Source organism: Toxotes jaculatrix, chromosome 16, assembly GCF_017976425.1.
Source record: "Toxotes jaculatrix isolate fToxJac2 chromosome 16, fToxJac2.pri, whole genome shotgun sequence".
NCBI classification, from domain to species: Eukaryota; Metazoa; Chordata; class Actinopteri; family Toxotidae; genus Toxotes; species Toxotes jaculatrix.
In genome coordinates, this window is record NC_054409.1 from 6,850,389 (window position 1) to 6,874,906 (window position 24,518).

General features: G+C 41.2%; 1 protein-coding gene across 8 annotated transcripts in view; it reads left to right on the plus strand.

Annotated features, from left to right (window-relative positions):
* The window catches only part of LOC121195069 (transcription factor 4-like), a 195,759-nt gene that overhangs the window by 42,916 nt on the left and 128,325 nt on the right, over window positions 1-24,518 (plus strand). For all 8 annotated transcript variants that reach the window (XM_041058257.1, XM_041058261.1, XM_041058259.1 and 5 more), the window contains 2 exons: window positions 3,300-3,355; window positions 4,519-4,594. In XM_041058257.1, coding sequence (XP_040914191.1) covers window positions 3,300-3,355; window positions 4,519-4,594 — 132 coding nt within the window. The remainder of the gene's footprint in view (window positions 1-3,299; window positions 3,356-4,518; window positions 4,595-24,518) is intronic.

Below are 24,518 nucleotides of genomic sequence, written 5' to 3' on the forward strand. Positions count from 1 at the left end.
CAGCACAACAGAATCATTAAAGAAAACCCTCACTAAACACTCTTTTTATTGCACTGTATTTGCTGTTAGTGATTTTTTCTTCATAGGTCTTCACACACACACTCACACACACACACACACACACACACACACACACACACACACACACACACACACATATATATACACAACCAAATTTCTCATTTTAACTAATACAAAGAGAGGCTCAGTGGTCGTACTCGGGCACAGGCCTGTTTTTGTCCTCAGTGATCACACACGTGCACACACACACACTCAAACACACACACACACACACACACACACACACACACACACACACACACACACACACACACACACACACACACACACACACACACACATATACACACACATACACACACACACACACAGGCTAACTGTATTAATAGGAGTCTGTTTTGTGTCAGGCAGGTCTTAATAGGATCAGTGTGAGAGACATGGAGCTGTCTGTCAGTCTAAGTTCATTAACTGATGATAGATAACCTGCACCGTGTGTGTGTGTGTGTGTGTGTGTGTGTGAGTGAGAGAGGGAGAGAGAGAGAGAGAGAGAGAGAGAGAGAGAGAGAGAGAGGTGTGCATGTGTGCTGTTAAGAGTGTGTTTTCCTGGTTGTGTGTAAATTCTCTTTCTCTCTCGCTCTCTCTCTCTCTCTCTCTCTCTCTCTCTCTCTCTCTCTCTCTCTCTCTCTCTCTCTCTCTCTCTCTCTCTCTATCTCTCTCTCGTTCTCTCGCACGCTCTCCCTCTCCCTCTGATGTAATTTATAGCCCTCAATCGGTGGCCTTATCAGGTGCAGGACACATGGACACCTCCTTCTCTCCTCCTCCTCCACATCTTTACACTCCAGCACACCAACTTGTATTTCTCTCTCTTCCTTTTCCCCTCCCCTCTCCTCCAATCTCTCCCCTGCTCTTACTCTTCAGTACTGAAGGATGCTTTCTTTAATTGCTGCCTTCCTCATCCTCTTCCTCCCATCGGCACTTCCACTTCTCCTGCATCTGGACCAGCTTTCATCAAACTCTCCTCTTCTACTTTTAATTCACTCTCCCTTTTCTTCTCTTCTCCTGTTTTCAAACTGACTTTATTTTAATAGAGTAATGAAGCATGTTACCATATCTGCAAATGTAACGCACCTATCTGTATAGCTGAGTACAAAACAACATACTTACCAGTCAAATATCTGATTAAGTATTGATCAGCTTGTCTCCTAAAGCAAACTGATCAAGTGTGTTCCCTATACCAAATCAAGTGTTTTTCCTAAATCTGACTGATTTGTGTGTGTGTGTGTTTGTGTGTGTTCCTTAAATCCATCTGCCCAAGTGCCCATTTCCCAAATCCAACCAATCCAGTGTGAGTTTTCTAAATGTGAAAAAGCAGCTGTGTTTTTCCAAAAATCCATCTGATCAAGTGTGTGTTTCTTAAATATTAGTAATCAGTCATTTGTTCTGTCAATCAAACTGGTGAGGTACGTTAAGTGTGTGTTGCCTTAAACTTAATAATCAAATCTTGTTATGAAAAATTAGTTTTACCGGTGTTTGTTCCCTTACTCCAGGTATTTATAAGTTGTTGTTTAAAAAAAACATCACCTGGTCACTGAATATCCATTTCTTCAACCCAGTAACTGTTGAATATGTGTTACTTCTCTTCTAACATACCCTATGCTCCCTAAATCCAATTTACCATCAATTGTTTTCATGTAATCTTCGCTAAACCTGCATTAATTCTATTGTGTTCTATTCTATTTGACTCTATTCTACAAATAGGCAGCCCAAAGGTACTTTTTTTGAGATGGAGACTGTTGGTTTGACTCCAAAAGGCTTTTTGTAACTGAAACAGTTCATTTCTATTGTGCAAACACACACGCACGCACATACACACACAGTCACACAGTCACACAGATAAGCTGACATTACAAATGACTCGACAGTGAATGTAAGCTGCTCACTATACACACACTGGCACAATGGAGAGCCTATTGAAGAGAGATTTGTGCATTACAATGCATGAGACGGCTGAGTGTATGTCAGTGTGTGTGTGTGTGTGTGTGTACACTGTAAGCGAGAGCTGTGTCTGCACATTTCATTCAACCTGGATGAACTGATCTACCTGTCAGGCACAAATACATCCCTCCTTCTCTCTCTCTCTCCCACTGTCTCTGTTCAGAATCAGAATCAGAATCAGAAAACTTTATTGCCAGGTATGTTACACATACAAGGAATTTGACGTGGTGGTGTTGGTGCAAAAAACAGACGAATTGGACTGACAAGTCCCATAACACACAAAGTTGAACAAGAAAAAAAAAAGTTTTAATACTAAAATAAGAGAAAGAAGAAAGAAAGAAGTACTAAGAGGAAGAAAGTCTGTACAAATAATGATAGTATAATGTGCAATGTTGCAAAGTGGATGTAGTGCAAAGAGGTAATAATTTCATAGGAGCGTTAATATAACGCATACAGCAGTATGTACAGTACAGCTGAAATTATGTTAATGTAACATAGTCTGTATTGGGGAAATGAGGGTCTGTGCTGTTTTTGGGGGGAAGGGGGTGGGGAGCTGTGTTGATGAGGGTGACGGCAGAGGGAAAGAAACTGTTCCTGTTTGTGTTGATGTCAGTGTCTCTTGACCTCTGTACATCTGTCATTTCCTCATATTTAAACAACAAAACTCATTGTTTGTCATTGCAAAAATGATTCATTCAACTATTTTCTGATCCACCAGCAATAAGTTTCAAGTCCAGTTGAGGTTAGCGAGTAAAACCCTTTATTCCCCTGACTTTTCACCTAGCAGCATTATCAGGTCACCGGTGACCTCTCAGTCAGGAGACTGACCTTTCACAGATATAACATGCTGGATCCAGTGTGGGGACGGTGGGGATTAGTGGTCTGTAGGAGGCTTAAAGGACCATTAAATTTCACAGAGACACATTAAAACCCCTACAATCATAATCAATAATGTTTAATGACATGGAGAATAGAGAGACAGTGATATACGTGCTGGATCGATCTATCTATCTATCTATCTATCTATCTATCTATCTATCTATCTATCTATCTATCTATCTATCTATCTATCTATCTATCTATCTATCTATCTATCTATCCTATGTTTTTTGAAGTTTTTGAAAGGTAATATATGTAATACATAAATGATTATTTCTGATTATTTCTAAAAATCTAAATACTTACACTTCCCTGATCCTAAACTGCCATGACTGCTATCTACTGTGTGCTGTTTCCTGTCATTTTAATCTCTCTCTTTCTCTCTCTCTCCCTCATATATACAGATATGGAAGAGAGGACGAGTGCAGGATCATGGGCGAGTGGAAGTCGCTCTTCCAAGGTAATAAATTGCTACAAAAACAGCACTTTAACATTTGTCTCATTGTTAAAGAAACTCATTAACAATAGACACTGCTCCTTCTACTTCCTGGTGTTACCAGTACTATAACTAATACACTTATACCTCCGACCTGCACGAACAAAAGTGGTTAAACTGCTGATCAGAACCATTTTGAAGTGTCCTTTAGACTTTTGAGGAGAAAGTATAATGCATGTGTCTTGGAATCGCCATTTTTGCCTTTACTCAACATTACATAGCATAGAGGCAGAGAGGAAATGTGGGATGTTGCAAAGAAATTTGAAGAAAGTTTTGTTGTTTTGTGTGGCTGTTACAGATTAAAATAATGCAGGACAAACTCAGTTTTCATCAATGATATTAAAGGAACAGTCCAGCGAAATGTGTGGGAAATGAGTCTTCCATGTTAAATGACCATGTAGGTAGCTTGTCGCCACCCTGGTGGTAATAAACATGCAGTTAAGGTTGTGGAGCGGTCATGGTTTGGTTAGGTTTAGGCACAAAAACTACTTGGTGAGGTTTAGGAAAAGGTCGAGGTTTGGGTTAGAACAAATACTTCCTTAAGATTAGAGGACCTTTGTTGTCATGGTTACAATAATAAATGTGGTGTGGTCACGGATAAGAAAAAAAGCAACACTGATTATGGGTTTCACACAGGAAACGAACAGTCGTCTCTCCTGTGTGTGAGTCCTGCGTTTGGTCGCCTCATCCATCTGTACACTGTATATTACACCACCTGACAAGATCCAGCGTGTTAAGTAGTAAACCTTAGAGTTAGTGGTTGGCGGAGTTTCCTTGCCTTTGGACAGAGACAGAGTAGCTGTTTCCCTGAGTGGCACATCTCTCTGCAGGGAAGCGAATAAGCATGTATCATTTCCCAAAATGTTGTACTATTCCTTTAAGCTGAGTACGCTCTGTGCAGCTGTGCTATGGTGGAACATTCTCAGTATCAAAGGTCTGGGAGTACTATTACTACAACTACTATTACCTCTGTCGCTTATTATTACAGACTGTTACTACTGCTAGCATCGTGCAACCTCTGCAACTACAGTCATTACTCTCACAACTGCTTCTGCTCTTATGAAACAACAACTAGACAGATTAAGGAAATGTGATTCCTCACCCCGCTTGTCTGTCTCTGTCTCCAGAGTTATGCAGATGGGTCTCAGTACATGGCCTCACATGACAGCCTCTCACCTCCATACGCCAACTCCAGGCTAACAGGTACGGTGCAAACTGAGGGTGTGTGTGTGTGTTGTATTTTTCAATAGTATTTTACAGTGCACCTCTTTCTTGCCGTCAACTTTGGATTCAATGCTTTATTAGTTTTCTTATGTGATGGTGCGTGCGTGTGTGTGTGTGTGCGTGTGTGTGTACGTGTGTGTGTGTGTGTGTGTGTGTGTGTGTGTGTGTGTGTGTGTGTTCGCAGCAGAGAATTAGTGAAATACTAGCGTACACTGGAGGACACAGGTCATCTGGCATGCAATTTCTCTCCCTCGCTGTCTTTCTCTCTCGGCCCCGCTGTGTAGAGAACGCCAGGCAGTGTGTGCTCATTTACCCATGATGCTCTCTGCCTCTGGCTCTCTCCGATGTGGCGCCAGTTGTGAGCAAATGGCCACTGACACAGATAATCTGCCTCTCTCTCTCTCTCTCTTTCTCTCACTCACACATGCACGCAGTCACACAGACGTATAATCACTCAAACACACACACATGCAGATGTACTCACACACACACACACACCCACCCACCTACACACACACACACACACACCCACACACACACCACACAGAGCTTAATTACCTTTGACTGGATGCATCAAATATGGAAGATGTCAGCTCTCAGCAATCTGACTCTACCTGCTCTCTCTCTCTGCCTCTCTCTCTCTCGCTGAATTCTCTCTTTTTTTTTTTGAATGTTCATCACACTTCTTGTGTAACATCAGATATTAAACCTTTCGTTCTGAAACCAGGAAAAGTTAAAACCGGTGCGTGTTTCATGTATTTTCTGTGCGTAATTGTGTTTTAAATGAGTTGTGCAGTATTTTCGATGCACGTTTTTAAAGGAAAGACACAAAGACAAACTACTGTCACCATGAGCAATGGAACTATAGTTGTTTATACGCTGCTGGGCTAAAAATGCACCCTCATTTGATAGTATTACATGTCGTTCCAAAAGCATGATCATGGACCTGCCTCCACTCCTCAGGCTCCACCTGGCTGCAGAGATTTGCTCCCGTTCACCCTCAACATCATTATCGAGGTCCTGGTCTGATGTAGGGTGATAAGGCCTGGCTCTCAGTCTGTGTTCCAGTTCATCCGCATGCATGTTTGATTGAGTGCTGGAGTGATGATGAACAATGTGAACTGTGTCAGAGCAGTTTATTTTCCTTATTTCAGTTGTGTTTTAAGGTCCAGATGTTTCAGGAAATTATAGAATCACATAAATTCAGCTAATTCTGGAAATGGTCTAGTTCGTCGTGAATGTTCACTAAGAAAATATGTATACACGTAAAATGAAAGAAACTTCAGAGTTGTGGGTTGGAATGATCCATTGTGTGTGCGATGTGTTGTGACAGTGTTGTGATTGTGGTATGTCGCTGCAGAGGCAGAGAGCGAAGAGACAACGCAGAGTCAGAAATGGAAATATTGTATTCTTCATCTGGCACACGGGAGCTGCAATTTACTTTGATAATGATAACACTAAGAGACAGAGACAGCCAGGGATATGGAACACACACACACACACACACACACACACACACACACACACAGTTCCACCATCACCAGCAGTGTTGTAGAAAACATCCTCTTCACTTTCTACCTGTGACTGTTTCGGTTAAACAGAATAATTTTTCTGTCGACTGGTCTGGTAAAATCAGATTCTCTTCTATGTCTGTTGGCTTTTCTCTCTCTCTCTCTCTCTCTCTCTCTCTCTCTCTCTCTCTCTCTCTCTCTCTCTCTCTCTCTCTCTCTCTCTCTCTCTGTTTTTTTTTCATGTTCCTAATGGAAATGTGGTGTTTGAGTATCAATTCTAACCCCACAGAGCTTTCATTAATATCACTGATGGTGTGTTCCCCAGCTGTAAGCACCAGAGATTGAGCCAAACTTATTTGTTTCCACAACTGTTGGCCACACAAACAGGTGAAGAGAAAGCAATCATAAAGTTTGGACCTGATGTACAAGTCCACATGTACATGTTCTCCTCTCTGACCAAACAACAGTCAGTAGGGGGGGTTGCTAGGGTATTTTAGGTCATAGCCAAGAGGTTGCCAGGTAGCTACAGGTTGTTAACATGTTGCTAAAAGGTTGGAAGTGAAAAGTAATTGCAAGAGCATGTGATTATGGTTATGTGAGGGTTACTACTTACTGTGAAGGTGTTTCTAGGTGATTGTGATGCAGTTGATAACTGGTTGGTGAGGCTGTGCTCGGTGGTTGCTGTGGCTCTCTAGCTGGATGGATGTCTGCAGCTGCTCGGTTGTTGTGTGTTTGCTTGTTTGCTGTCCTTGTTGTTGGGGTGTTACCAGCCTGATTTGGGAGATGTTTTGCACGTGCCAAACCAGTGAGCTCATCCTTGTGCTTGAAACCTTTTCTTCTTTGAAACTAAAACATAAAGTCAAAGCATATATCTCACCTTTGTGTGGCTTGTATATGTCATGTCATGTCATCATCTGCTGCTTATCTGGGTCCTGGCCCAGGTCATGGGGGCGACTGCCGCCCAGTCCACAATGCACTCAAGTCCTATATCACCTCCCACAGGTGGTGGGCCCATTGGAGGCAGGGCTGCCTGGACTGGGGCTCAAACCCATGACCCGAGAGATTGAGTCTCATGCTCTACCAATTGAGCTAACTGGGTGGCTGCTTGTACATTGTATGCTTTTTTAAAAAAAAATCATTCTTACTTGTGCAGTGCACAACCACTGTGATGGAGATTTCCAGCAGAAACCTCCAGGATCCCATGAACGGGATGAGACGGTCTCAAATGGGGCTATTGGGGCTATTGTGTTTGTTGTTGGTAATTGACAGCAGATGCCATGTAGGTGAGGTGGTTCTTTGATTAAAGGGAAGGTTGGGGGCAACAATAATGGTTATAAGTTTGTGAGGAAGCACAAGGTGCTTAGCAAATCTCTGTTTCAGAATGAGAAGCGGATGTATAACTATCTGCATGGTGGAGTCTCAGAATCACTGCTCTGTCACAGACTTTGATGAATTAGTTTCTAGGATTCCTGCTTTTGCAGTTGAAGTTTGTTAGAAGCAAATATAGTCACATGTCACATGACTCACAAGTAGTGTTTTTTTATCGCCATCAACGCAAACGTGTTAACATTCTCTACACAAAGTGACACACACATGTCACCTGAAACGTCTGAGTAAGACTGTGCTCTGTGAGGCCACTCCAAGCACAAGGAACTTCATTTGTCTACCCACAATCCCTTGCATTTTGTGCTGAATCGCTGTAGTCGGCTCAGATTATTCTCAGGTTAGACACTCAGTCCTCACCTGAAATGAACTCAAACTAAAAGAAGAAAGAAACAATCCAGAGTTTAATGAACCCAACCTGAACATGGTGAGTGTGAATACAGCCTCCCTCTCTCTCTCTCCTCTCTCTCTCTCTCTCTCTCTCTCTCTCTCTCTCTCTCTCTCTCTCTCCTCTCTCTCTCTCTTTCTCTCTCTTTCTCTCTCTCTAACCTTGTCTGTCTTTCTTAACCCCCCACCATCGGATTAGAGTGATGTTATGCTCTAGATAATCAGCGAAGGGATTAGTGTCATCTCAGCGACCCCACTAGATTAATCTGCCGCCACACACACACACACACACACACACACACACACACACACACACACACACACACACACACACACACACACACACACACACACACACACACACACAGAAAAAAACATACTGAACTAGCACTTAGAAGATGTGTGTGTCTGTGCTTTATGTGCAAATGTGTGTGAATGTGGGCTTGCACTTACATATAGGTTTATATAAGTACACACTGTGATAGATGAGTGTGTGTGTGTGTGTGTGTGTGTGTTTTAATGATTATTGGATCTGTGTGTGAATTTGTGATGTCAGCTTTTTGTCTGTGTATGTGTGTTTGTGGCTTTGTGGTGGAGTGTGTGTTTCTGTGCACGTTGGGAGGTTACTGTGTCAGTATGTGTGTGATGTAAGCTTTTGTACGTATGTGGTTTTATGTGGTTAAATGTGTGTGCTCTTTGCGTAAATGAGTGTATGTGCACTGTATGTGTACTTCAGAGTGTTTCACTGTGTTTTCATGTGTATTCAGTCATCTGTTGTTGTCTCTGGGTCTGTCTCTGAGTGTGTGCGATACCAGCTTTCATGTGTGTATGTGGTTATGTGTGGGTTGTGTGTGTTGTGTAATTGTATGCACACTTTTACTTGCATGAATGTTTCATTGTGTGTGTATGTTTGTGCTTCAACTTGTCCATCTTTGTATCAGAGTGTGTGACACTAGCTTTCATGTGTATATGTGTGTGTGTATGTATGAATGACGATACATGTATATCTAGGTGCGTGTGTGCTTACGTGTGTGTTTTTTGTGTGAACGTGAGTGAGTTGAGGTATTGTGTGACTCAAGCTTTCGTATACATATGTGTGTGTATATGTGGTTATACACTATATATATGTGTATACCTGCGTTTAGTTGCATTCCACAGCAGGTGCACCACCCTGCCCCCCCCTTCGTAACTGTCACCTACATAGTAAATGAGAGGCTCAGTGGTTTCAGCCTGTAAGCACATTCTCTTCTGTTATAAATAAACAATGTGATGTGACTTTAGTCTGATTCAGATGCAACAACAGTTTCATTCCTCCAGTTTCTACAGTTTTTATTTCGTCCTTTAAAGAAATAATTAGTCCAAGGAAAAAGGAGGACAGAGTATAGAGGATCTGTCCTCACTTCCCAAAAATTTAAGACGTCACTTGTCAAGGTTTTGGGGTGTAATCACAGGTTTTAGGATAAACAAAGCAAGCACTCTGTTCAAGGTCCTTTTCAAGAGCTTATATTAAAGCTATAATATGTAATTCATGGAAAGTATGTTCATGTGTTGATTGACATTGACATCGTTGACTTTGGCCTCCTCTGATTGGTCAGACGGGCGAGACTGATTCAGAAACTTTGGAGGTGAATATCTCTGCACTGCTGCCAAGCTGTTCCATGAGTCTGGGCCACTGAAGACTTTGACAGCATCTCCTCATATTAAAGAGAAAACACACCCTTAAACACACAGAGCTCTGTTGGCATATGTTGTTGGTATTGGCAAATTTACCAAACAAAATTCACAATGTCTGTAAGTTTGAATGTCCAGTGCTTCGACTGTTGTTCAGTAAAGCTTCGACAAGAAAACAGTAAACTTTTTATCAAAATTCGCAGTAACAGGAAAAATAGACTTCACTCAAAAGAACAATATGATAGAGTAAAGGCAAAGTCATAGAAACATTCATAAATATCAGCCACTCATGGATCATTCAGTCTGTAGTCTCTCTAGTTCACTCCAGTCTTCTTGTGCTGGTCGGTAAGACACTGAGACACCACAGGTTTTTTTTTTTTTTTTTTTTTTTTTAGAATTGAGACATAAGTACAGTAAGTTCTAGCAAGATCCTGAGGTGTAGTGCAGTGTGTTGTTGTATATACATAGTATTAAACAAAAGTGTACGTTATAGAAAAAGCTGGTATAAAGCTGATGATCCTGGCCCCCTCCTCCTCCTCCTCCTCCTCCTCCTCCTCCTCTTCTTCCTCTTGTTGTTTTTGTTGAAATGCAGTGAGTCAGCCGTCTGTCTCACCTCTGTGTGACCTTATTAATGAGTGTTGAGCCACGAGGCTGGACCCCCTCTGAGGAGGTCACATCTGGACACTTTATATAGAAATACATATCTGTCTCTCTCTCTCTCTCCCTCTTTTCTTCTGTTTGCCTTTCAGTCTAAATTTTGTTTAGTCTTTGCTTCATGTTTTGTATTTTCTTTGCATTCTCTCCCCCTCCTCCTTTTGTTCTTTTTCTCCATTCACTTCATCCCATGCCCTTAATATATCATATCATTTCCTTTCCTCATTTTCCTCTTCTCTCTCTTGTCATTCTCCTTCACCTTTTCTTCCTCTCCCCCCTTCTCATGCCCCATTTCTCCTTTTCCTGCCCTCTCTCTTTTTTTTGGAAAATCTTTCCCTCCATCTCTGTATCATCATTTCTCCTCCGTGGAGACCAGCCCCCCCGTCTCTCCAGGAGCCCCCTCACCCTAGCAGGGTGTGGTGCCAAGGTCATTCCCCTGTCTCTCCCTGCTGGGTCTGGATCTTTGTGCTCAGAATGTTTAAATGGAGAGGAGAGGACAAAAAGAGAGGAGAGAATCCAAGGAGACATCCTCACTGTCTTTTTGTCCGGACAACAGATTTAAACTGAAATGTTTCAGTAAAATTAGAGAAATCAAAAATGGCCTTTGGTGTTGGATGTGATGAACAGCGAAACAGGGGTTAAATGTACAACCACCTGTTATCACATCACAGTTCAGTTAAGTCACATGATGATATCTGACCTCCATTAGCTGAGTGAAGACCATAAGACACACTTGAAAGCTCTGAAAAGCTGTCAGGTCTTTGGCCTTAGATTTCAGATTTTGTTACATGGTGTTCTCAAGGGTCAGAAATGAACTTGCTCAAGTCTCTTGTAGCCGTATAAATGTGAAATTATCAGTAACATTTATATTTTGATATAAAAAATATCATTATTAGGTTACAATTTTCAGAGTAAAATAAAGTAGAAACATTCAGCCAGAAATAATAAACAGAACAAGGACAATACTTGCAATAAATTAGAATATACAAGAATAAACAAATGAAATACATTAAAATGAAGATGTTTTCTTCATTTAACATCCTCCGTTTCCCACTCTGCCCTCAGTAATTTTGTTTCCATTGTATCTACTGATTGAAACTGAACAGCCACCATCTCATTCTCAGAGTATTTTGAATGGATGTCATGCATTGATTAGTGCTGCATTGATTTCAGTGCATTAACACGGACACACAATGTAAGCCACTGTGGAGTATTTAGTATATTATTGTTTTGAAGGGGCTGTGTATCACATGTAAATTGTCTGTGTAATTAGATCTCACATAGTAATAATAGGTCTTGTCAAGGCGAGAGGGCGGAGGGTAGAAATGTAAAACGTACACTCTTGAAAGGAGCGGTTCATCGGGGAGCACTTCAGGGTTCCTGATCGGGGAGGGGGACGTGTCCTCGAGTATTTTGTGAAGATCGCTTTTAGATTCCTTGAAGAACTGTCAGAGGCAATTATCACGTCTTGAAAAGGGTAATAAAGGAAATTGTAAAGCTGAGGAAAAGCTAGACTGTAGGTCAATGTGGTTCAAGCCTATGAACTGAGATTTTGGTAGATTCATCGGAATAATCCATTCCTTCCATCCAGACAATGGAGAAACCCGGCATTTGAGGCATGTTTTTACACAGGTGTGCATAGTTGTTGGCATGTACTAAAGAAAGCTGTACATAGCAAATGAAATCGCCCAACCAAAACATCACCAGAACTGTTCTAAATACTGAATACATCTGCAAACGAAAATTTAAAACAGGCAGGCTGTTCAACAAGTAGTTTGATCCAAGGCTGGATTACCAGCCGAGAAACTGAAGTACAACATCTGCCACGGTGATCCAACCTCCGTCTGGTCTTGTGGAGGGACCCTGTGTCAAAATGTCGTTTTAAGACCTTCATTGTTTTAATTTACACGATACTGCTCATTTCTTCTACGATTTTGTTTTATCAAATTTTATGGTAAGGTTTTATTTTAGTACTTGATTGATTGCTCTGTGTCATAAAATAGTGAAAAATAAAATACTAACATATTTCACTTGCTTATTTTAATTGACGAGTCAAAAAGCCAAAGATGTTGAGTCAAGCATCATAGAAAACCGGAAAACTGTCAAATATTCACATTTGCGAAGCTGGTGCAAAGAAATGCTTTGCATTTTTTTGCGTATTAACAAAAAAAAAAAAAAAACAAACAATCAAACAATAAATCAGTCACCAGAACTGTAGCCAGTTATTTTTCTGTCAATCATCTATTTGATTAATCAACTAACCATCTCAGCTCTGTAGTTTGATCAGGCAGCCTCCATCCCCAATCCAGGGGACTGTGGAGCATCTAGAGCAGAGAGGCTCAGTGCTGCAGCAGAACATCGGTCCCATCCCAAACTGTGGTCCTTCAACCCAGCCAAGTCGTTTTTATGCCTAACCCTAACCAAACCTTAAAAACATCTCTCTCTCTATCTCTCTCTCTCCATCCATCCATCCATCCATCCATTCATCCATCCATCCATCCGTCTGTCTTCTCCATCTTCTGTCATCCATCCAGATGAGGTCTCTTGAGACCAAGCTCAGGTCATTCATGTTACACTGAGTGTGTGTGTGTGTTTTCCCTTCTCCATGTGTGTGTCCTCTATCCTTCTATCTCTGCATGTCTCTGCTGCTATGTGTGTGTGTGTGTGTGTGTGTGTGTGTGTGTGTGTGTGTGTGTGTGTGTGACAGACTGTGAAATGGTGCGTAGTAGCACCTGGGCCCTTCAGTGTTGATTGATCGGCTTGGTCATGTGGAAGAGTCCCATCTGGCCAGCCACGCTACTGTGTGTGTATGTATTTGTGTGGCACAGAGAGAGTGTGCCTGTTTGTGTGTGAGAGGTGAGAGAGAGAGAGAGAGAGAGAGAGAGAGAGAGATAGAGAGGGAGATAGAGATGTGCAGCATGAAACAGTATGTTTATTGTGAGAGTGAGAGAGGGAGAGAGAGAGCTCTTCAGTTATAACTGTGGCTCCCAGAGGCCAAAGATGAACTGTATTTTATCATCTGAGAGAGAGAGACAGGGGCTACGTTCACAGTGCAAGCCTTAAAGAAAAATTCCCCTGTTTTTTTTTTTTCGAACCCAGAACCTTGTTTTCATAAATGGTTTGTTGGTCCAGGACTGTTTTTCAGGGATTCGGGCACTTAATGCTACAGCACACAATGATATTTTAGACAATAGTGTGTTTCCAGCTGTGGTAACAGTTAAAGGAAGGTCTTTTCCTGTTTTAACATAACAGTGCCAGGTCCATAACAAAACAGTTTCCCTAGTTTGGCATGGAAGAAATTGACTGACCTGCCCAGAGCCCTGAGCTCAACCCCATCCAACACCTTTGGGGTTGAGCACACATCAGTATCGCTATATAACAGATTAGTAAACTGATATATGGAGTGTGGAAACACCAGAGGAAAATATATTATTAATTAAAGTAACAGTAGTAAGTGGCACTACATGCACTTTAGAATACATGTGAAGATGCAGTGGTTCTGTAAAATGACTATTAAATGTGAAAGGGGTCCCTCATCGTGATGAACCAATCAAAAATGATCACTTACTCCATAAGTCTACTGGTCTTTTTTAGCTCAGAGTGTTAGTTCAGAGTGTTGCTTCTGCAACATCATTTACTGTTTTGGTTCAGTCTCAGCACCAGAAGCAGCAGCAGCTGTTTTCAGCAAACAAGCTCTGATAAAGCTGCTGTACAGTACCTGCTCAGCACCGATCCACAGACAGACTCACTTGGCAACTAGCTGGTGAACATAGTGGAGGGTTTAGCAGCTAAAGAGCCGGAGATTTCCCTCAGGTGTTGGTGAAGTCCAAACCAGAGCAAAAAGCAGAGCGGACATTGGACCTGCATTCATCAGGTGGACACAGATAATAATTATGTACAAGCATTCGGTTTCAGAGTGCAGAAAAACTGATCAATAAATGGCGATGATGAGCAAGATTGCAGTGTGCCACTGAATTTGTGTCACCACACCCTCTCCAGCACCTCTCCTTCCACCACTGTACATGGCAAGTCACTTAGGTACATAACCGGCACAGTCAAGGAAGTAACCGCAGCGCAGCGCATGAAAATACCAGCTCACTCATGCGCCATTGTGCTTCGCACCATGCGCCAGCACAGGAACGGAGACCCAGTCTTTCCTATTAAAAGAGCAGGTCTAGGTTAAAAACAAAGGATAGAAATCTCACATAACACTGAAAATATAGAACAAAAAAAAGAAAAAAAAGAAAAACAGATGCAGACAAAAACTAAGACAGAGAGACAGACAGGGAGAAAGAGAGACAGTGTGTGTTTTCTGAAACGAAGCCAACTGATAATTAATGCCTCTGACATCATGGTGCTCTAATTAAGTCTGGCATTCATTAAGCCAAGTGAGGGGGGGTGTTCGTTAGTGGCTTTTTTTGGAGGGGGGATTTGTTAAGTCTTCATTGTTACTCTTTTTGGACAATAGAGAAAGAGAGATGGAAGGAACAACAAAAAGACAGAGGTGAGGGGAGAGATGGACAGTAGTACGGGACATTCAGGTGATGTAACACATGGCCTCTGGCAGCCATGTTGGAAGTCCTGAGCTTGTGGGCAACAGTGCCTGTGGTCAGCTGATTGTCTGTTTGAGTGTCTGAACAGAGGTGGTTCATTTCTGATTAGAAACTGATCATTTCATCAGTGATCCATCTGATAGCTTTCTCACCAGATAATCAAGAGATCATTGGATCAATTAGCTGTGTTTTTACAGACACATCTGATTAAATAAATTCAGTTTTACACCATAAGTCATTAAGCAAGACTTCCTTAGCTATCCTGTTAACTAACTAGCTGGCTAACACTCTGTAGAGGTTAAGCTTGAGATTGTAGAGCTGATTCTTCTAGTTCAACCCAGACATCCAGAATAGACTTCATTAAATACTTAGAAGGAGCAGGTTTCTCTGTAATGAACACGCTCTGAAGTAGCTAAAGGACCAAAAAAATGGATTAATCAACTGGAAAAACAGAAGCCACTGTTAAAGGCGGCAGGACGAAGAAGCAAGTTCCATATAATTTAACTAAACCAACCAGAAGTAAAGGACCTGGGATCAGTGATCGTGGCTCAGGTTAAATTATAATATTTTAAAGGAACCAGAACTACAAGGTAAAGGACTAAATGAGTCCAAAAAAACAAAAAAAAAAACAAAACAAAAACAAAACTGAAAGACTAGTGCTACAGAGACTCAAGGAAGAAGATTAGGTTTATAGCTAAAGAAATTACACCTAAAGGACTAAAGCTAAAGAAGACAGGGATGAGAGGTAGGGTTAAGGGTCAAACCTGGACTAAAGAAGGAAAGGAAGGAACTATATCTGCAAGACTAAAGGACTGAACTTTATATGGAGCCAAAACAAAAGGAACTAAAGCTGAAAGATGACAGAAACACTAGAGCTAAAGGACCTAAAAGGCTACAGACACTGGGTCTAAAGGCTACATTTGTTATATACTTATAACTTATAACTAATTGTTATAACTTAAGGGGTAAGGGAAGCTAAAAGAGCAAATTGGAGCTCCAACGGTTAAAGGAAAAGGACTAACAGGGCTACAACCACAGGAGCTATGTCTGAAATCACTGTAAACCTTGTGATTCTGGGCTGTTCAGGACCATGGCTGACTATAGCCAGAAAAACTAGTGAAGTCTTTGGTCATCTATCCAAAACATTAAACCTAGGTTGCACTGTGAGACACATCCACAGAAAGGTTTAGATCTCTGTTCACCAAAAAAAGTGAGAAACTGAGAAAAGAATAAATGATATGGAAATTAAGTCAAATTTTAAATGGTGGTAAAAGGGGAAGAGAGAGGACAGAGTAAAAAGTGAAAAAGTGGAAAGAAAAAAACAGAATTAAAAGAAACATGAGGGAGGGACCTAATGAGCATAAATGCAAGGATGTGTATTATGTAGTTTGGAAATGATAGAAAGAAAAGTGGTTAGTGAACAACAGCGATCGAGTGACACAGGGAAAAAGGTGAAAGAGGTGGAAAATGAAAAGTAGAGTTTGGGATCCCTGTCCATTTTTTTGATCGGAGGATTTTCTGATAGCTAATTAGGCATGGAGCGCCAGTCATCGACAGCTGCATTCATCATCATAAAACGTAATAATTAATGACATTCCAACAAAGAAAAATATGCAAATGAGCTCTCCTCATTAGCATTTTCATATTCAGCTCCCATAATGCTTTTGCTGACAAGGTTGTAATTAATGAAAATTCATGTCTCTTAGCCGAGGTCTAGATTGGATCGCATTCATTCGCAATCCCCTAAACGAGGAGTGGGAAAAAAAAAAAAAAAAAAACATGACGGGGATCACTGCCAAGTTTTTAGGGAGACTAGCGGGAGGGGCGAGAGACACAGAGAGAGGGAGAGAGAGGGAGACGAGAAGAGAGTTAGAGCGAGAGAGGGAAAAGAGAGAGGAAAATGGAGATGGAGGAAGGCAGATGGCGAGAGAGATGAAAGGAAGACAGGCAGTGAGAGAGAGACAGATAAACAGAGAGGAGTAGAGGGAGAATGCTTGGGAGATGTGGAGGAATAAAGTATTGATGCAGAAAGTTACAGAAAAGCCTGCAGAGAGAGGCGAACGGGAGGAGGGTAAAGAAAGAAAGGAGTAGAGCAAATAGAGTAAATTGTGAATGGAGAAAGACAGAGGGATGGAAAGAGAGAGTGGAGGAGAAAAGGAAAACGCTGGGCTGTCCAGACCGATACCAAAAGGATTATGCTTCGTTGGTCTTCTGAAAATATGTTTTTGTTTTAATTTGAATGAAAAACATTGAATAATTAGTTTTAGGACTGATACCTGCTGAATCACCACAAACAGAACTCCTTATTGTCTTTTTGCCCAGAGTTTTGCCTCTCAGGCTACAGGACACTTCATCCTACCTTACTGATGAATGTTGTCTGGGCTGTTTTTTTTTTTTTTTTTTTTTAAGCCTGGTTCCAAACCTGTGACTTGCAGCCAGCATCTTAGACTGGTTCGGTCATTCACATGCTGTAGGTCTTGGTGTTGTGCTCATTGACAGCTGTTCCCACGGTGTGAGTGAGAATGGGGACATCAGCCTTCTACATAGCTAGCTAACTAACTACATTTATGGAAAATGGCGACAATGGTGAATGAAATTGTTGCAGTCCTTAGACAGAAATGTCTCTTAAAATTTCTTTGATATAAGTGAAACATTTTTTTTTGTTATTTCAGTGGATTTTTCTCCTCTGTCCACACTCAGCACTGTGAGTGGAATTGGCAGGTGCTGTAGTTTTCCTTGTTTTGTCTTCCTTGCTGAATGGAGGTCTGTAACAGTGGGTGGCAGCCTTACACTAGCGCTGCGTCCACACTCCAGGAATTAAAAGAAGAGAAAAGCAGTCCCATGATGTCTTTAATTCACAACAATCTGTTTCTAGCAGCCTTTATCTTTGACTTTATCTTGTAAGTAGGTGGCAAGTTTTCCATTTCAGCCAGGCGATGTTTTTCTGACATGTTCTGTGAAGTTATGTAAAAGTCAGTTAATTTGTGTGTGTGTGTGTGTGTGTGTGTGTGTGTGTGTGTGTGTGTGTGTGTGTGTGTGTGTGTGTGTGTGTGTGTGTGTGTGTGTGTGTGTGTGTGTCTGATGATACTGACAGATAGCAGTATCTGTGGTTTGGCACCTGAACACAGCTAATACTTATAGTTTGCTCTTCACTCGGCAGCAGCTTGTAATTGTCTTCAGCTTTTGTAATAACAATATTCAACAACATGATGTCGGTTCAATCTCCTGGTCTGTCTTGCAGCTTGTGTAGTAATTCTGTGGTTGTGTGACAGTGGGGGGTGTCTCTTGACACTTGATCTGGTTTGTTTGGTCATTGTCCTGGTTAAAAATATCGGTGTCGTCAAGGTCAGGTGACTTGAGCCACGTATGATTGCGTCGGTTACGATTTTTTAGAGTAAGGTGAAGGTTTTGGTGAGTTATGCTTTCTATGACAAGAATATTTCTTAGAGATAGTTGTGTTGCTGGATGAAATATTGTTGTGTTCAACAGTAACACACACACACACACGTGTCATTTGATGTCATTCTCATTACAGACACCAGGTCTGGGCCTACTCCAGGTCGCGTTTGAACTGTTCTACTGTTCATATTGTAGACTTCAGTTTGCCACAGCACTTCTGTGAGACTCATGTAGTCTTCCTAGGTTCATTTGACTGGACATGGATGTCGTGGCCTCACATCTGGACAGATATTAAATATTTGTTAGACATTGATTCTCTTCACTTTTGACATAACAACAAAGTTATTTACAAATGTTTGTTTTTGCTCTGGTACACAAATAAAAAAAAAAAAAATATATATATATATATATATATATATATATATATATATACACACACAATTTTAACATAAATGAACTAATAAAATCAATGTGATGTATATTTGTCAAACATAAATGAAAGAAGTAAGAATGAGATTATTTTGTGGAATAATGCTTAATCATAAATCCAATGTATTTAAAATTCTTAAGTCTCAGGTTAATGTGATGCAAACCAAAGATTAAAGATTTAGACTTATGTTACATATATTTTCCCCAAAACACACATGTAGAAATGAACATGTAAAAATGTTTCTGTGCAGATGAGTTTGAGCTGGTAAATCCTGTTAAATCTAAACATTTCAACATAGTTTCTGTAGAAAAACATTCAGTGTCGAACACGAAGCCACACAAAGCAGACGGAGGAGTCGACTCTGCAACGATGCTGGAATACTGATATGTTTTGTATGTGTGTGTGTTCTGCATGTGTGTGTGTGTCTGTGTGAAGTGTTGGCACGAGATAGTAGTTGCCCCCTGGGCTTTGCCAACGTGGCACTGCCCCCTCTGCAGCAGTATGGCACAGTCCCTGTCTTTGTTGTGAAACTGGCTCTGTGTGTGTGTGTGTGTGTGTGTGTGTGTGTGTGTGTGTGTGTGTGTGTGTGTGTGTGTGTGTGTGTGTGTGTGTGTGTGTGTGTGCGCGCGTGCGCGTGTGCGCCCTGGAAGGAGAGGTATCCAAAAAGAACCAACAGAGGAATAAAAAAAAGTGAAAATGTTGAAACAAACCAGTCGTTTGTTCAGATGAACTCAACATTTGGATGTTGAAAAGTGAAAATAAGATGTGTCCTGTTTGTTTGTGTGTCTGTGTGTGTGTGTATTGTATTGGTTTTGTTGATTTTGGAAGATCTTGTTTTGTTTTATTAGTTTTTTTTTCCCTTTTCTTTTTATTATTTCTTGTTTTCGATGTGTTGACTGACTGGTTGGGTTATTTGTTTAGGACGTTGGATTTTTACTCCTTCAAACATTTGGTAGTGAGAGCCGGGTGGGGCCAAACACAGTTAATATACAGTAACATGTCCATCAGTCTCACTCTGTCTCTTTTTATCTCTTTCTTCCCTCCATTTCTCCCTCCGTCTTCGATCTTTACATCACTTGCTTCCCTCCTTCTTCTTTCTTCCTCTCTCCATATTTCTCCTGACTGCCTCACTCCTTTGTTTACCCTCCCTTTGCTCCCTCTTCCCTTCCTCCCTCTTTTAGTCCCTCATTACCTTCCTACAGCTTTTATTCCTTCACTCCTCATTTTCAGTCCTTCCCTGTCCTCTTTTATTCCTCCGTTCATTTCATTCTGCTGCTCTCTTCTTTCTTCAGCCTGTTTTGTTGATTTTTACTCGTTCTCTGCTTCCTTTCCTTCCTCCTTCATTCCTTCCTTCTTTCCCTCATTCCTGAGCCTTTCCCATTCTTTCCCCTTTCCTTCTCTCCTCCTCTACATCCCACCTGCATTCTTCAAGGAGAGTCCTTTCTCTTTTTCTTCTGTATTTGGAGTCGTCCATCTTTCTGTGGTGCTTTAGAGCAGGAAGACACTGACTCCCTCCCACCTTTAGGGGGCACTTCTCTATTGCTGACCTCTGACCTCTGATCTCTGTGTAGAGACAAGTAAAGAACAAGAACGACTGAGCTCATGATGCCATGTTGTTCCAAAGTGTAAGGCAGCATCTCTAAATTGAAATGGTTCTGCAAACTTTGTGCATGTTTGCAAACTCTTTTCTTGGAAAGGGACTGAAGTCACTCTGCACTCTGATGTGAATGCTGGCTGCAGGTTTAAGATGCTTCATGATCTGAAACCCACACTTCTGGTTGCCCCAGTAATTCACCTACCACATACCGAGGCTGAGCCCCACCGTCCCCACCGCCCCCCCCCCCCGTCACTGTCAATAAAGCAGAACTGCCAGAAAAATGCATCTTGAAGAAAAACACACTTTTGTGTCGTACACATTGCCTGATGCATGCTTTTGTCATCACTGTGAAAAGTCATAGAATCATGTGAATCAGTGTTGCATTACAATTACATAAATGTCTCTGATAAATGTGTCACTACAGCGATTATTCAGTGTATCACAGCTACTACATTATATCTGCTGCTGCTGTAGCTCTGTGTGTGAGTGTGTGTGTGTGTGTGAGTGTGTGTAGAGGTGCCCTCTTTGTGGTTTTGTTTAAACTGAACGTGTCTGAACAGATGTTTCCTGTGGCAAGCCTTTAGGTAACAGCCTTACTGACACACTGTGTGTGTGTGTGTGTTTACAGATAAGCATTTAAAAAAACAAACAAAAAAACAAAAAACAAAACTGAAATATCACATTTTAGATTTTGCTGCAGTTTCTGTTTTCACTGAGAAAATTTTTGTCTGATTTTTGGTGAAAGCAGCCTTGTTTGAAATTCAGTGACAGACACAGGTCTGGTCTCTGATTGGCTGGAGAGGCAGCACAAGTTGGGGGGTGGATCATGACCTGAGATATTTCTAAAATCGTGGCCATAGCCCAGAACTATAGTGACATATTAAGACACAGTGATAGTTTTCACATCAGCATATAGAAAATCCAGTTTCCATGAAGTTGATACTAATAATAGAAAAAAAAACATTAGAGACATTTTTGTAAATTATTACTTAAACAGAAGAGAGAGAAATTCATCTTAAAAAACATACACCTTAATTGTAATGCGTTCCATCCTCCCTCCTTTTCTTTTTTCTTTTTCTTTCTTTCCTCATTCTTCTTGCTCCACCTCATTCTCTCTCACTCAGCCAATCTTTCCAGTTTGCTTTGGTCTCTCTCTCTCTCTCTCTCTCTCTCTCTCTCTCTCTCTCTCTCTCTCTCTCTCTCTGTACCATATGGTGTACCATGGTACATTTAGCTTGTCAGTGATAATGGATGGCCATGGAAGCCCAGTTTTGCTTTAAGCGCTAGCTTGCTGCTTGCTGTCTGTGTGTGTGTGTGTGTGTGTGTGTGTGTGTGTGTGTGTGTGTGTGTGTGTGTGTGTGTGTGTGTGTGTGTGTGTGTGTGTGTGTGTGTGTGTGTTGGGTGATGGCTGCTGATGCTTTCGGCTGTGGGATGAGGGATCATGAAGCAAAATCAGTCCTAACATGCACTCACCACATACTCTGTTACACACACACACACACACACGTGTAGCCTCGTTCATCCTGGTCGACTTCCGAGCGATCTTATTGGTCGGAACAGGAGACTGAATAAGAATCTGATTTTATATTTTACGTGACAGTTGATCTCGACCTTGTACGCAGATTGTCTTCAGCTTTAGCTCTTGATGGTTTTCTTGCAAAAAATATCTCACAAGCACTGAGACGAATAGAAAGACTGAGGTGATCAGCTGATCACATTTTTTTTATTTATTGTGGAAAGAACAGGTAGTTACATATGGCTGAAAAATAGAACTCTTTTTCTTTCAAACTTTTTCATCTTCTGTTTTTCTTACCAGCTTTGTTTAAAGCAGTGTCAGGACTCGTGGTTTAACTGTCCTTAACATCGACTGCATGAAGCCACTGGCAAGACTACCTTATTTCTGCAGAGACATAACTGTGGAGTGTGTATACGGATTTACAGAGACTTCACTGAAAGTCAACATTTTGCAGAACTGCAGTGAGATTTTTTATTATTCGAAGGAATAATAATTGAATAAAGAATAAAAAAAAACACAACAGCTTCAAAGATGCACAGGTCATCGTGGTCGCCCCCAAGTGGTCAAAAGAAATTGGCTAATGTAGGTTTAAATGATTTATTTCAAATAACCGGTAAACTGAAAACATGTCGTGTATGTAGCGTAGTGTATGTTTTTATTTCAAACAACTTGTAACTTCTCATTGATTTTCTCCCATGTGTGATAATGATGGTTGAAATATTAGGATCAGTTTTTAGAAGCCTGAAAGCTTTGGTCATGATGCTGTGGAGGGGGCGTAAACCTCCTTCTCCCCACAGCTAGTCAGTGAACAGATCTGAGCCTCTACTCTTCACTCATCCCCGGCAGTGTCTCCATCGCCCTCAGAGCCATTATCAGAAACAAGAACTGAGTTTAGAAACGAGCAGAGTACAGGAACAGGATGTCGCTCTTCCTCCCCTCATCCTCATCCTTCCTGCATCCCTTTGAGAAGTGAAGAGACTGAAAAGCAGGAACAAAGACACGAGACAAGAGACAGTGATTGTGTGTTAATATGAAAAGGTGCTTTAATTCCTGCAGAGCACAACACGTTCTTCTGCCTTTCTTTTTTTTTTTTTTTTTCAAACTGTATCAAGGTTTAAGTACGCAGCACAGTGTGACGCTGGTACAAATGCAGTTTGATACAGAAAATTGTGAAACTCAATAACAGGATGATTAAAATGATTATATCTTTATATCTAGTAATATAAAGTCCCATGTAGAAATCCTCTCATACAACACATGTTCTTGTAAAGACCTTATACCCATTATCATAGTCTTTACTGAGGCCTCAGAGAGTAATGGAGCTGTTGATGTTTGTTACTGTTATTTTTACATCTTTACCATTAGAGTTTTTGTCTTAACATGTCCAATGTTTAACCCCAGTTAGAACTCGTTTTAGAAGGAAGAGGGAGATTCTCAGATTTCTCTCTACTCTTCTGTTTACTATCCCCCAGCGTTTTGTTTGCCATTGTCCTCTTTTCGTTTAATGAAAAGTTATTCAATAGGGAAAATAAAGCTCACCAACCTACTCCTTAACGGCTTAGTTCAGTTTCTCTGGGACAATACGTTTGCACGTTTTTATCAAAAGATGCATTTGTAGCATAAACTCGTGTCTCATAGCTGTCTGCAGACTGTCCCTCTATTTTGTGGAGCAGTTAATACTCTGACAGGGGAAGTTTAACCTGACTCAGTGAAGTTAAGTCATCAGATGAGAGGCCTCTGTGGACAGTCCAGTACATGAGTGTCATTTTTTTTTTTTTGCGGAAACATAAAACTGTTTCCACCATGATAACCTTGTAGAGTAGTAAAACCGTTTCTCATAGTCATTAAGCCTCTGGTGAGCCTTTAGTTTCACAGACCTGTACCAGAAGCTGGAATTCCTCCATTTTAATTCATTATCTTAATTCACAGTCACTTGTTTTTTCAAAGGTGATAAATAGAAGCTTCTCATATCCAAGATGAAGTATGAAGTGACTCATTTCAGCTAAAACAGCCCTTAAGAGTCTTGGTTTTGTTGGGTGATTCTGATTTATAAGGTCTAAGCAGAAGCTGTGACAGTGTTTTTCCTTCCTCGTTCAACCTCTCTATCTCTCTCTATCTCTGTGGGAGGAGAGGAGGAGGAGGAGGAGGAGGAGGGGGCGACCCCGGAGAGATGGATGATGGGTCAGGTGCTGTCAGACTGCAGGGGTCAAGGGTCAGAGGATCCTGGGGTTCAGCATCACAGTCTGATTTTCTCCTGTCACTGTCATGGCTGTCTGTCTCTGATCGTTTCTGTTCCTCTGCCTGCTTCATTCTCTCGCTGTACTCTCCTCTGAGGACAATCATGTTTCCTTTTCATTCCCCTTATTCATACTTTTCTTCCTCCTTCCTGACTTTTATTCTGTTTTCCCTCCTTTTTATTGTACTTGAAGAGGCCATGGTTCCCCCTGCAGCAACAGAAACTTCATCGAACTTAAAGGTTTAACAGAAAAAAAAAACCTTTTCTGCTGACGTGGTGATTATTTTAAAAACCTGAACCAGGTCGTTTGTCTGGTTTGGGTCGGTTCTCCATAGGTCTGTTTGAGACCCATGACCTGAGTACGAAATGTAGCATTTCTCTTTCACTTTACTCCACAGTTCCTCCTCCTCCTCCTTTTTCTCTCTCCTGCCATCACTGACAGACCTATTCCTCCTCTTTCCCCACCCTGACTCCAAACTTAATACCTGTATTTAGACAAATGTGATAGCGTTTGAACACCTGGGCGGCTGTAATATGAGGGGTAACCTATAGCTGTAGATCTGGGA